A 13,681-nucleotide genomic window follows, 5' to 3' on the forward strand; every position below is an offset into this window, starting at 1 on the left:
AACGTTAAGGAATTCAGTAGAATCTGTTCATTCTAAAAAAATGTTGATTTCTGTTTCACTTTCCTATGAAACTGAAATAGTTTGATCACATCTGTGGCTTGAACAGCAGTTGTCAGATTCTTCCACAGACCATCACATAAAGTTCAAGTCCAGACTTTAAAGTGCTTCTCTTCGCTCCCCTCAAAGGCTGTGAACTGAAATAAGTGACGCTGCACTGCCATCTTGTGGCTCAGCTGGTTAATGTGTGGTTTTTCCTACTTGACACCTTAACCATGCTCTTGCTAGGCTCCTAAAATTTGTTTTTTCAAAGTTTTGTTCTGTTTTCTTTTAATGAAGAGACTAGTCCTGCTGAAATCATCAAATTTTTGTTAATAGAAATAATTCTTTCTTTTATGGGTGAGAAAAAAAATGCTGCAATCAAATTAAGTAGTTTTTTTTTTTCTGAAATGGCATTTCAGCTTTGGAACCTGAACGATGGTTTCTCAGAACCCTCAGTGGAATGATGGCTTTTCTTCTTTTCATCGTAGTTGCTCCATGTAGTGGGAACAATCCTGCTGCCCTTAGGAGTCCAGAGCCCGAATTCCAGCCCCAGCTCTGTCACTTTCAAGCAGTTTAGCCTCTTGGAGTCAGATTAGGTTACTTTTAAGGTTCCGTCTGGCACTAAAATCTGTAATGTGGGATCTTTTATGCTAAATCTGAGGCCACACCCAAATATTATGTGAACAACTGGTAACTGTAGCTAGTTTTATTTTGAAGTATGAAATTTTGAATACCAGGAATCCTGAGAGCTTTGAAAACCATGTGGATATAAAGGGAGGAAAATTTATACATGATTTAATCCCACACCCTGCAAACCACAACCATCTGAATGCAAAAATCCACAATAGGATTTCTTTACAGCAGATAACGTGAAACTCAAGAATTTTGACAACCATTAATTCCATATTAGTTCACAGTGTGGCAAAATTAGCAAACAATGACAGAAACACTTAAAGCAGCAATAAAGCAACCCCAGCCCGACTTTACAGAGATATAGGGACCAGAACTAGGGAGTGAGAGTTTCATTTTACTGTGGTCTAGTTATATACTCTTGCCTGGGAAATCCCATGGACGGAGGAGCCTGGTAGGCTGCAGTCCATGGGGTCGCGAAGAGTCGGACACGACTGAGCGACTTCAGTTTCCCTTTTCACTTTCATGCATTGGAGAAGGAAATGGCAACCCACTCCAGTGTTCTTGCCTGGAAAATCCCAGGGACGGGGGAGCCTGATGGGCTGCCGTCTATGGGATCGCACAGAGTCGGACACGACTAAAGTGACTTAGCAGCTTAGCAGTCATATACTGTCCAGGGACATTGGCCACCTCGGATAATACCATGGTAAGAGAGGGAAGCTTTGTTCTGGGAGGATAGAAGTGCTTGGGGATCTTTGTCCTGGAGAGTGCGGGGGGAACGGACAGGCTGCATAGGTGCTTTCAGATTCTTGGAAGGCTGTAATTCTCAAGTTGAGTCTTGAGTGGTCTTGTGCTGTTCTAGAAGGCATCAAACTAGGACGAATGCACTGGAGGTGTATCAAGGTGATTGCATTTCAGGTTAAAGAAGATCATGTTTAGAAGTGTCTTCTTATGCCACATGGCACATTCCTTGTTGCTGGAGGTGGGAGCTTGTGGGCAGAGAAGGTGAGGGGCATCAGGTGGTGGTGCTGGTGATGTTGAGGGAATGAAATTAGATTCTCAGCCCCTTGATGCTATGATTACTAGAAATATGTAGCATCAGGAACTGAAACTTTTCAATGAAGGTCAGTCATCAGTCAAACAACAGAGATTTGTTGCTAATAACAATTGCATTGTTGCGATTAGCTCCTTGGGCTTTGCTTATAGTTCAGCTGGTAAAGAATCCGCCTGCAATGCAGGAGATCCTGGTTTGATTCCTGGGTCAGGAAGATCCCCTAGAGAAGGGATAGGCTATCCACTCCAGTACTCTTGGGCTTGCTTTGTGTAGCTCAGCTGGTAAAGAATCTGCCTGCAATGTGGGAGACCTGGGTTCAATCCCTGCGTTGGGAAGATCCCCTGGCGAAGGGAAAGGCTACCCACTCCAATATTCTGGCCTGGAGAATTTCATGGACTGTATAGTCCACGGGGTCACAAAGAGTCAGACATGACTGAGTCACTTTCACTTTCATGCCTTTCATAATTAGCTGTTAGACTAGTGCTCACACTTGGTAAATGTTAATAAGAATAAACTGAGTTCATAGGACTCTAGGAGCTAGGCAGGAAGACATTGTAAAATGGCTAACTTGAGATTTTGAATTCTTGAAATTCTTCTTTAATTTTTAAATGCTTATTTTTTAGTTGACTCATTATTTGTGTATTTTTAGCATCAGTGACTTATGCTCACCATTCTTCATTTGATTATTTTGAATAAAAATTGGCATTAGTCGCTTAAAATGTCAATCGTGCCCTTTCTGATTCAGGCCTTGGAATACCTCCTGTGGGCCAGTATATGTATGGAGTCCTCAGTGCCTCTCCTGTCCGTCAGGTACTTGACGTGGAGAGCTACTCTTTACACAGCTGTCTGCCAGTGCTACTATGACTGCCAAGCTGGTGTTCACGGAGAGGTAGGCTACTTTTTGGGCTTCCCAGGTGGCACTAGTGGTAAAGAACCTGCCTGACAATGCAGAAGATGTAAGAGATGTGGCTTCAATCCCTGGGTCCGGAAAATCCCCTGGAGGAGGACATGGCAATTCACTCCAGTATCCTAGCCTGGAGAATCCCATAGACAGAGGAGCCTGGTAGGTTACAGTCCATAGGGTTGCAAAGAGTCAAACACACTGAAGCGACTTAGCATGCATACGTGCAGGCCACTTTTTAATTATGAGGATGCTAATACTTAAATTTACAACATATTCAGCATTTTCTTCATTAGATAAGTGGCAAGAAAACAAGCAAACCAACAAAACCCAAAGAACTGCAATGAAGCAAAGATACAAGTCCCAGGCTTCATTTGCAGACATTTACCTGACTTCTCCATTCTGTGAATCTCTTGCTTTTACTTTTTGCTTCCCCGTTTATTCTCTGTTCACTTCCACCATCTTTGCTTCTTTTCTGAGTAAGATCTCTGATATTGTCTCTTCCTTTTTATATTCTTGTATGGAAGCCACTTTCCTTCCCTGTTTAGTTTCTGTATTCCACACTGTCTACTATCTGTTTGTTTTGTTTTTCTCTGCTTCCAGCCACCATTTATTTAGAATACTCTATTTCTTATTTTTCCTGTTTTCCTGTATATATTTTTGATTAAATATTTGAAATGTAGCTTAACTGGTTGGGGCTTCTATTGACCTATGCCACACCTCTGTGCTAATGAAATCCAGTACCCTCACTATAGTATGTAGTACTCGGCTTGTCAATGGATGGGGTCTTGGTGAGAATTAGAGACAGACATTCCTTCCTTTGGACCATCCCATCCCTGCACCAGTGTGCATAACTTGGTGAGTGCAGTGGGGTCTGGATTTCAGCAGGAGAATAGCTTAATTCAGTCCTTGTGGGATACTTTTCTAGCCTAGGATACATTCTAGAAACTATTCACCATATATACACAGTTAGTCTTAGTGTACTAGTGGTGGCATATTGCTATAGCTATTAAATTTATCAGGGATAGACATGTTTGCATAGTTTTAACCATTTGATTCCTATTGGAAATTTTTTCTTATGAAAAATGTAGCCCTTTATGTTACTATTATGTTCTAGAAACATCTCCATGAAAAAGCATTAATTATAAATAAAATACTTGAAAGAACTGCTAAAATAAATTACATGAATGAAACTCATTTTGCTATTATCTCTATCATAGCAATAGAGAATTATAATAATGATGATCTGATTAAATAAGCAAGCCTACCTTCTTCCTTCCTCAGATATTAATAAATACTTTCTGTATGTTGGATACTGGGAATATACAAATAAGACCCTTTAAGGACCTCACAATTTAGTTGACAATGTGTACAGTTGAATAGATAATACAGCTGGTTTTGGTGGAAAAATTAGAATTTGAGAAGAGCACTGAGGCAGGGTGTGTGTGTGTATATGTGCATGCATGTGCAATACTGGAGAAGTGATCATCTATAAGAAGCTACTCTGTAACCCAGAATTTGAATTTCCTTACTTTTTGAATTTCCTTACCTTTTTGAATTCTAAAGTTAGTATAGCCAACGTTTCATTGACTTTAGATTTACAAAAATTAGTGGTACTTCTAGGAAATGATTGACGGGTCAGCTACTATATTCTAAAAAGTCAGCATCAGCCTTGAGTTTAAGTCACAAATTAAATCAAATGTCTGGGAGAGTAAAACATATCCTCTTGATACATTTTTAATCACTGTACTCTAACTTCTTATGAATTAAATTTATTTTAATCGCATGTAGGCATTTGCTCGGCGTGCTTTAGCTAAAATTGATGAGTTACGGCAACTGGAATTAATGAGTTCCTCACCACCACAGGAAGAATCCAGGGAATATTATAGAGAGGCCACAATAAAGGTATAAAAATTTCATGAAATAAATCTACTGTACTCTACAGATGATGAAGTACTTAATATCAGTAGTTGAGAAGCATATCCCATTGATGCTTCATAAGTAATTCTTCTTTTTGAGGCAGATGGCAGTCATGATCTTCAAAAGAGGAGTATTTGAATCTAGAAGAAAAAACAAAAGTTTCTTTAGACCAAAGATAAGAGTTAACATAAAGGAAGCACAAACTGTAAGTCTCAGAATATCTTCTGTGTTTCAGACTATTTCTACAGTGTTTGTATTATACCTCTGTGTCTTTAACGCTGGGTCATTAGGCCTCCCTGGTGGCTCAGATGGTGTAGAATCTGCCTGCAATGCAGGAGACCCAAGTTTGACCCCTGAGTCAGGAAGATCCCTTGGAAAAGGGAATGGCTACCCACTCCAGTACTCTTTACTTGGAAAATCCCATGGACAGAGGAGCCTAGTGAGCTACAGTCAATGGGGTTGCAAAGAGGCCTACAACTAACACTTTCAGCACTCAGTATTAAATCCTGTCCCCTATCTGTGATGACCTAGAGGGGTGGGATGGGGCTGGGTTGGAGGGAGGCTCAAGAGGGTGGGGATATATGTATAAAAGCTGATTCACCTTGTTGTACAGCAGAAACCAACACAATGTTGTAAAGAACATTCTTATCCTCCAGGTAAGAAAATCCTGCCCCCAATCCCTGCAAATAGAAGAATGTCTTCCTAATTTGGACATGGTCTTGTTTCATCCTTTCCTCAGAGCTTTTGTACCTTTGCATAATCCTAGTTTTGTAATGTTAAAGGGCAAGAAGCTGAAGAAGAACCTGGGAAAGTTTCAAATTTACAGCCTTCTGAGTGAGACCGCAGAAGCCTTTTGACCACTCGGTGTCAATTTTGAAGGTGTTGAGGATGGAGAGGAAGTGGAGGCACCTTTTCTTATCAACTCCGGTTTCATCTTTGAGAATATTTAGGATGTAGGTTGGGCTTCCCTCATGGCTCAGTGGTAAAAGAATCCACCTGCCAATGCAGGAGACATGGGTTTGATCCCTGATTAGAGAAGATCCCATGGAGAAGGAAATGGCAACCCATTCCAGTATTCTTACCTGGGAAATCCTGTGGACCGAGAAGCCAAAGAGTCGGACACAACTTAGTGACTAACATAACAACAACAGGATGTAGTTGCACTAGAATAGTAAACAACCCCCATGTCTCAGGGGCTTTAAAACAATAATTTATTTCCTACTGGAGTCAAATGTTATTATAGTTATCTGCTCATGACCGATTGAGAGGTGGTCCTCATTTGGAAAACTGCTGGGTCATTCTGCCAGAGGGGACCTAGGAGAGCTGTGGAGGACTTCACGTAGGTAGTGATACTCAGTATGGAAGTGACTACAGTCTTCTTTCTCACAAGCAAAAACCCCTCACATAGCCCCTGTTGGCCACAAGTGTGTTTGGCCAGTTGCACTAAGGGAGGCGAGTGGGACATAGATAATGCCTGTGGGATTCTCTGCCCTTTCTCCCTTCTGCCTTTTTCCCTCTCCCACTGTCTTCCCCTTGGCCATTCAGAGTCTCAATGTTCCTTAAATCCCAGCTCGGTATATCTTTGCAGTGCCCTGTGACTGTTCTAGACAGCTGTAAACTCTCTTCTATGAGCATCTGTGTAGGGATTGAAAATGAAAGTGGAGGGGAAGAATATGAGCACTTTCTGACAGAAGAAATGTAGAATCTCAGAACCTGGAAAGGATTTTGGAAATCATTTGGTTCAGTCCCTTTCTATTACAGATGGGAAAAAATGAATCCCAGAGTATTTAAGCCAGCTGCTGGCAACCCTTGAACCAGAACCCAGATGTCTAGCCCAGGGTATTCTAAATAATCCAATGACTGCTGTTCTCTTTCCTCATTTCTTCTTATAAACATTTGAGAGGCCTTCTCTTTTCTTTTAAATGAATCCAAATATTAAATGAAAATATTATTTGGACACAGTAACTTTTCATTGCTACTTAGTATCTGTGATATATTGACTGGTGAGCCCAGACATACAGTTCATACGTCCTTTTAAATTGTATCCCTTATTGACTCATGGTGTCTAACTGGTTGAGGGTGGTAATCTGCCAAATTGTAGATAATCCATTGGATGAGCCGTTGAGTAGCCTGCATCTGGTATCATTAAGTAGTAACGCTATACTGTTTGTTAGAGAGCAGGGGTCATATTTTGCAGAATGTTCTGCTTTATGCTTATGAAATCATTTTATTATGTTTCTACAAAAGAGAGTAATTTCAATATGCATTAAATCTATTTTAGAAAAATTTCTGAGTTTGTAGGTCAATTGTTAACTTGCAGTAAATCATTTTTACTCAAAGGATTGTTTCGTAGGACTATTAATTCAGACTTCTGATGATTGACTATTTAGTGATTCATTCAATAAATATTTTAAAGTAACTTCTTTGTGAACAAACTATTTAGAGGTTACATTCTAGTGGAGAAATTACGTAATAAGTAAATTAAAGCCTGTGATAAGAATTAAGAAGGAAATAATGGTGGTGATTAAATGAGTTACATGTAATGCCCCTAGAATGTTCCTGGCACATAGCTCCTTAGTAGTATTAGCTGTTACTGTTATTTATTTTTCATTCATTCATTTAGTAACCATGTATCAAAGGCCTACTGTGGTCCAAGAGTGGTGGCACATATTAATAGAAAAGATGAAGTCACTGTTCTGTCTTTTTTGAATGGCTTTGAAATAATAAGCAGGATTTGACTGGACAGGGAGAACAGGAAAAACATTCTAAGTAAAGGACACGAGCATGATAGTAGGTTGGAGGCAGAAGTAAGCAAAGGCTTTTGGCACACAGTGAGGCAGTGACACTGAGCTTGAACAGGGTGGGTGTATTATGTTGAGAAATTAACACAGTAAGTCTCATGGCATAGATCTCATGGGAGCCGTGGTATTCAGGATTGGAACTTACTGCATGGGTTGTATCATTCAGCTTCTCATCCATCCTGACATTTTAAAAGATGTCTAGTATACCCTAGGCATAGCTCAGTTAATAAAGAATCCGCCTGCAATGCAGGTGACCCTGGTTCGATTCCTGGGTTGGGAAGATCCCCTGGAGAAGGGAAAGGCTACCCACTCCAGTATTCTGGCCTGGAGAATTCCATGGACTGTATAATCCATGGGGTCGCAAAGAGTTGGAAATGACTGTGACTTTCACTTTCACTTTTCACCCTAAGCAGTACATGTACCAGATTTGTCCAGTACTTTTTATTACTAGTATTTTAGTTGTTTTCCAATCCTTTGCTATTATAAATATTGATGTAGTCAACATCTTCAAGTATATTATTTATTCCTTTTGTTTCCTGTGGATAAAATTTAGGATGTAGAATTTGAGTAAAGTTACATACACTCTTATTTCTCTTGATGTATATTGCCAGATTGAATTTCTGAAATGAGTTCTCCAAGGTGACAACCTGCATGTGCCAATTTCACCATTATCATTTTGATATTATTTCTTAATCTTTAAAATAATTAGGTTTTCATAAAATGGCTTGTTTTAACTTTATTGTTTTGATCCAGCTTTCCCTTACATTTGTGTTGACTCATTATATTTTCTTTTTAGGTGAATTATCTTTCACAGTCTTTGACCATTTGTCTACTAGAGATTTTAATTTTTGAATTGTATTTGAATGGGCTCATTCTTTTTATAGACATTAATATTTTGTTTGTCATGTTTGACAATTTAGTGTATTTTTATTGCATTAGCTTTAAATCTTTTTATAGATCTTTTAAATATTTATATTTTAAAATCATTTGCTTGTTATTCATCTATAGATCTCATAAATATTCTAGTTCACTTTTTGTGGTTTCTCTACAATCTTTTAAAAAACTAATTTCACTGTAATCTATCTAGGATTTACCATTTCATTTTGAATACTTCTTTTTTTTTTTTCATTTTGAATACTTCTAATTATTAGGAAGTTTATTATGTTGTTTAACTATAAATTTTTAAACCTTTGTTTTAACCTATAGCAAATATCTTAGAAGAAACCTTGACCTCTGTTTGTAAAGCAAGAGGCATGAAGTTCAAGTTTTACTGAGTTTTTTTTCTTAATTGGAGTATAATCACTTTACAATGTTGCATCAATTTCTGCTGTACAACAAAGTGAATCAGCTATATGTATACATATATCATCTCCCTCTAGGATCTCTCTCCCACCCCACCCCCATCCCACCCCTCTAGGTCATCACAGAGCACCGGGCTGAGCTCCCAGTATTATATAGCAGTTTCCCACTAGCTATCTATTTTACACACAGTTCAGATCAGTCACTCAGTCATGTTCGACTATTTGCGACCCCATGGACTACAGCATGCCAGGCTTCCCTGTCTATCACCAACTCCCGGGGCTTGCTCAAACTCATGTTCATCAAGTCAGTGATGCCATCCAACCATCTCATCCTGTCGACCCCTTCTCCTTCTGCCTTCAGTCTTTCCCAGCATCAGGGTCTTTTCCAATGAGTCAGTTCTTCACATCAGGTGGCCAAAGTATTAGAGTTTCACAGTAGTAGTGTATATATGTCAATCCTAATCTCCCAACTCATTCCACCCACCCCTTCTAGAAAAACGGTACAGATGAGTCTATTTACTGAGGTTTTTTTTTTTTTTTTTTTAAAGTATCAGCCAACCTAAGGGTTGAAAACACATAGACTCTAATCAGCAGGGAAGTTGGTGTTTGGAGAGAAATAGTTCAAAGCAGCTTTATTTCTGCTTTTGCTTTTCTGTCTTCCTCACTTTGCCTCAAGAAGATGAATGAAGCAAGGAAATCATGGGAAATATGGATGCCCGCTAATTGGACATGGATTCTAGAAAAGCCAACTAAAGCTACCTTTCTTATTTCCTGGTAATCTAAGTACAGAGAACAAGTCATTAATCAGAGAGAAGAGTGAAGTGTGTAGGTAGGCCATCTGCCAGGAGTGAAATCCTTTCAGGCCTACACAAAGTAGAGTGATGGGATTCTCACGGGGCTGTGAGTGGCACCTGCTTCTTTGTATCCAGTTGGTCAACTCTTCTTTACAGTTAGCTGCTGTAAGACCCATTACTTATACTATAAAGTATTATTTCCAGTTTGAGTTTGGGGACCTTCTTCATTAGAATTTCCACCAGGTTTTCTAAAAATGCTCCACCCAGACTCACTGACTCTCTGGAGATTTGGTTGGTGAATCTAAAAAGCTCTCCTGAGAGATTCTTAGGCAACTCAAGTTTGAGTATCAGCTCCTCAGGGCTGTAATTAAGTCACCACAAAGCATGTGGAGACCAATGCTGCTGTTTATTAATTAAGGGCCTTTGTAGGCTGTCTTGGAAACACAAACATATAAAGAAAGAGCAAAGTCTTTGATGTAATGGCTGCACAACATAAACTTTAATAAAATCTGGAGTGACACCTCAAAAATGAAAACCCTAGAAGCAGCTGTCTCATCGACAGGCCAACCACTCTCTCTGTTAGCATTAATAAAGCACACCTTACTCATCTTTGCCTTATGCCATCAGACATTGTAGAACTTTAAAAAAGTGGGCTGTATTTTTTTTTTTTTTATTCCAGATGCCATGGCCACGTACGGTCACAGAAAGGCTGTTGGAAGAGTTGTTTGATAGCGCTGCCTCCCGGTTTCTGGCTGTCTTGGAAGCTCTCTCTGACTCAAATCGGCGAACACTACAGACTGGACCTGTTCTTACAGATGAAGTAGAAGTTCGTGACGTTGTCTCAGAACTGTTTATGGCAGGAAAAGAACTTTTAATAAGTAAATAAGTTGTTAAAATAATATTTTGTAAAAAATAAAAATAATATTTTGTGGTAGAACATAAATAACAAAAATTTTAACATGGTAGTTTACACATAAGAAACCAATACCAATTTATTGATCTTTTTTTCCTTAAAGATTTTTTTTTGATGTAGAGCATTTTTAAAGTCTTTATTGACTTTGTTACAATATTGCTTCTGTTTATTTTGTATTTTTGGTTTGCTAAGAGTTTTTAATTCTGAATAGTTGTTGAATTTTATTAAAACCTTTTTCTGGGTTTTTTGAGATTTACTGAGTTCATCAAATGGATGAACTTTTTTCTATTAATATGGTGAGTTACAGTGATTATTTATATAATCTTTAACCATTCCATATTCACTGCATATTTTTGGAATAATCTTAATCTGGAGGTGAGAATTATTCTTTTGATATATTGCTTGGTTTTCTTCCTAGTGGCTAACGTTCCTATTCATGAGATTTCTTTTCTTACAAAGTCCTTTTTGGATTTTCCTCTCAAGGTCATGTTGCCCTCAAACAAAAGTTGAACTTTCTGCCCTCTTTTCCTATTATATGGAAGAGTTTTTGTCAGATTGGTGTTATATCTTGCTGAAAGTTTGAATTTGCTGGTGAAGTCATTTGGACCTGGAATTTTCTCTGTGGAAATGTTTTTAACTATGGATTCCATTTCTTCTATAAATATAAAATGATTTAGAATTTCATTTTCTTTAAAAAATATCTTCTGTTTGGTAAATACTACTTTGATTTTGTCGATATTTTCAAATTTTCATAGAATAGTTTATGACATCATCATCACCTTCTGTGTGTGCTAAGTCGCTCCAGACCTGTCTGACTCTCTGCACCCTGTGCACGGCAGCCCACCAGGCTCCCTGTCCATGAGATTCTCCAGGCAGGAATACTGGAGTGGGTTGCCTTGCCGTCCTCTGATCTTCCTTACACAGGGATCAAACCTACGTCTCCTCTGTCTCCTGCATCGGCAGGTGGATTCTTTACCACTAGTACCACCTGGGAAGCCCTGTCATCTTCTAAGTGAGCTTAAAGATGTGCATGTGTGTGCACGTGTGTGCCCATCTGAGGGCAAGGAGCCTCTGTACTGCAGTTCGGTCTCATCTTTTCTTCACGAGGAAGATACAAGATCTCAGAGGAGAATTCCTTTGACTTCCTTCACCCACACCTGAAAATTTACCTTTATCTGCACATTTCCTTTCCACTGTCTCTCATTACAACGGAAGGGATATTCTTCCTCCTCCCTCTTTAGGTCTTTGGGCCATATCTCTGCAAATTGCCCCTTCATCCCTATCTAACTTCCTCCCTGAATTTCTTCCTCTTGTTAGAGTCAGATTTATTGAAGGAGTTGCCTATGTGCACTGTCCCATATTCTTCCCCTCCTACTTATACTCGGCAGTCTGCTGTCATGGACAGAGAATGTCGTGGACAACTTCCTTATTGTTCAGTTGAAAGTCAGTGCTTTTCCTCCCTTTGCTTTCTGTTGTTGTTGTTGACACCTTCTTTCTCTTTAAATACTCTCCTTTGCAGCCTTTTCTCCCCACCTGCCCTTCTCTTACTTGGGGTTCTTTGCTCTTCTGTTCTTGGCAGCCTTCCATTGCTCACAGCTGATCCACTTACTTATGGTGCCTATGTGATGAACTCTGGAGCTATGTCCCTATTTTAAGTCTCCTTTCTGAGCTTCTAGTCTGTAATATCTCACTGTGTATTTTGCTAGTTAACTCATGCTAATTCTTTATTTTTGAGATTCCACATTCCTTCCTCTGGGTGGTCTTTCCTGACCGAACCTCCTACCCAACACCTGGGTTCGAGGCCCTTCTTATTTGTCCCCAGAGTGTCTTGTGTTTGCCTACTAGGTTTTTAAAAAATTTATTAAAAAATATTTTATTTTTATAGATTTTATATTTTATTCTTATATTGAAAGAAAGTGAAAGTGAAAGTCACTCAGTTGTGTCTGACTCTTTGTGACCCTGTAGACTATACAGTCCATGGAATTCTCCAGGCCAGAATACTGGAGTGGGTAGCCTTTCCCTTCTCCAGGGGATATTCCCAACCCAGGGATCGAACCCATGTCTTCTGCATTGCAGGTGGATTCTTTACCATATGAGCCACAAGGGAAGTCTAAGAATACTGGAGTGGGTAGCCTACCCCTTCTCCAGGGTATCTTCCTGACCCAGGAATTGAATTTTTATATTATATTTTATTTATTCAATGTGTTTTTGACTGCTGTGCAGTATGTGGGATCTTAGTTTCCAGACCAGGGATCAAACCAGGGATCAAACCTGAGCCTTCTGAAGTGGAGGCACAGAGTCTTAACCACTGGACCACCAGGAAAGTCCTTGCCCACTACGATTTCTTGTTTTCCCCACCAGTGTGTGAGCTCTGTGAAGGTGGGAGTTGTGTTTGCTCTTTTCCCTCATTGTTTTCCGAGTGCCTAGTGGTGTCTGATATTTAATGTTTAGTAAATATTTCTTTGCACGAATGACCCCTCTCTTTTCTTTTCTAGTGTCAAATACTGGTGCAGATGGGATACTTGATTTTCCAAAAGCACATCTTTTGGAACTTATTATAAAAAGGAAGAATCTTATTTCTGTGAATGCTGCCGTGAAATTTATAAAATTAGCTTTTATGTATGAGGAATGGAGTTTATTTGAATCTGCAGCTGGGCAGCTCATTGATTTTCTCCAGGTAATACATGCAAAACAACTGCTTTGTTTTTATGGTATTAACATGACGTTGAAGTGCTAATTAACTTGTGAGATATACTTTTCTTAGAGGCAGGATGACCCAGAGTCAAAGAAAGCAGAAAAGGATTTAATTCTTCTTGTTGCAATAGAACCTTTGATCAATGTAAAGAGAAACAAAGGTTTGATCTTTCCTTTTGACAACTACAAAGAAGGTCAAGTCTATGTAAAAAAAATTGCTGTTCATGGTGAGTGTTTATTTGCCTCTTTGAAAACTTAAGATGACTTTATACGCTCTCTATAGGTGAAGTGAGAGAAAATATAGTCAAGGTAGAGGGAGCAGAAGTGCAAAGGCCCTGAAGTGAGAGTGTTGAAGTAGTTGTTGAAGGAATAGCAAGGAGGCAGATCTGCCTGGAGTGTTCTGGTGGTGGTGCTGGCCTTTGAGAATGTAGTAGGGGAACTGAGGTCAGAGAAATAGCTGCCTGGTCTTGCAGGTTCCTAGGCCTCGTACAGATGCTGGATTTTATTTATTTACTTAAAACACTGTTTTTTTGTTCATACGATGGGGCAAGCAGAATCTTAGTTCCCTGATCAAGGATCAAACCCACACCACCTACGGTGGAGGCACAGAGCTTTAACCACTGGATCACCAGGG

General features: G+C 39.3%; 1 protein-coding gene across 3 annotated transcripts in view; it reads left to right on the forward strand.

The window, feature by feature from the left end:
* CFAP54 (cilia and flagella associated protein 54) overlaps positions 1-13,681 on the forward strand; it is a 306,329-nt gene that overhangs the window by 29,450 nt on the left and 263,198 nt on the right. For all 3 annotated transcript variants that reach the window (XM_081595348.1, XM_081595350.1, XM_081595349.1), the window contains exons 6-11: positions 2,469-2,612; positions 4,416-4,529; positions 4,648-4,749; positions 10,120-10,318; positions 12,849-13,030; positions 13,118-13,274. In XM_081595348.1, the coding sequence (XP_081451474.1) occupies positions 2,469-2,612; positions 4,416-4,529; positions 4,648-4,749; positions 10,120-10,318; positions 12,849-13,030; positions 13,118-13,274 (898 nt within the window). The remainder of the gene's footprint in view (positions 1-2,468; positions 2,613-4,415; positions 4,530-4,647; positions 4,750-10,119; positions 10,319-12,848; positions 13,031-13,117; positions 13,275-13,681) is intronic.

This window comes from Giraffa tippelskirchi, chromosome 4, assembly GCF_054371585.1.
Source record: "Giraffa tippelskirchi isolate mGirTip1 chromosome 4, T2T-mGirTip1v1.2.pri, whole genome shotgun sequence".
NCBI classification, from domain to species: Eukaryota; Metazoa; Chordata; class Mammalia; order Artiodactyla; family Giraffidae; genus Giraffa; species Giraffa tippelskirchi.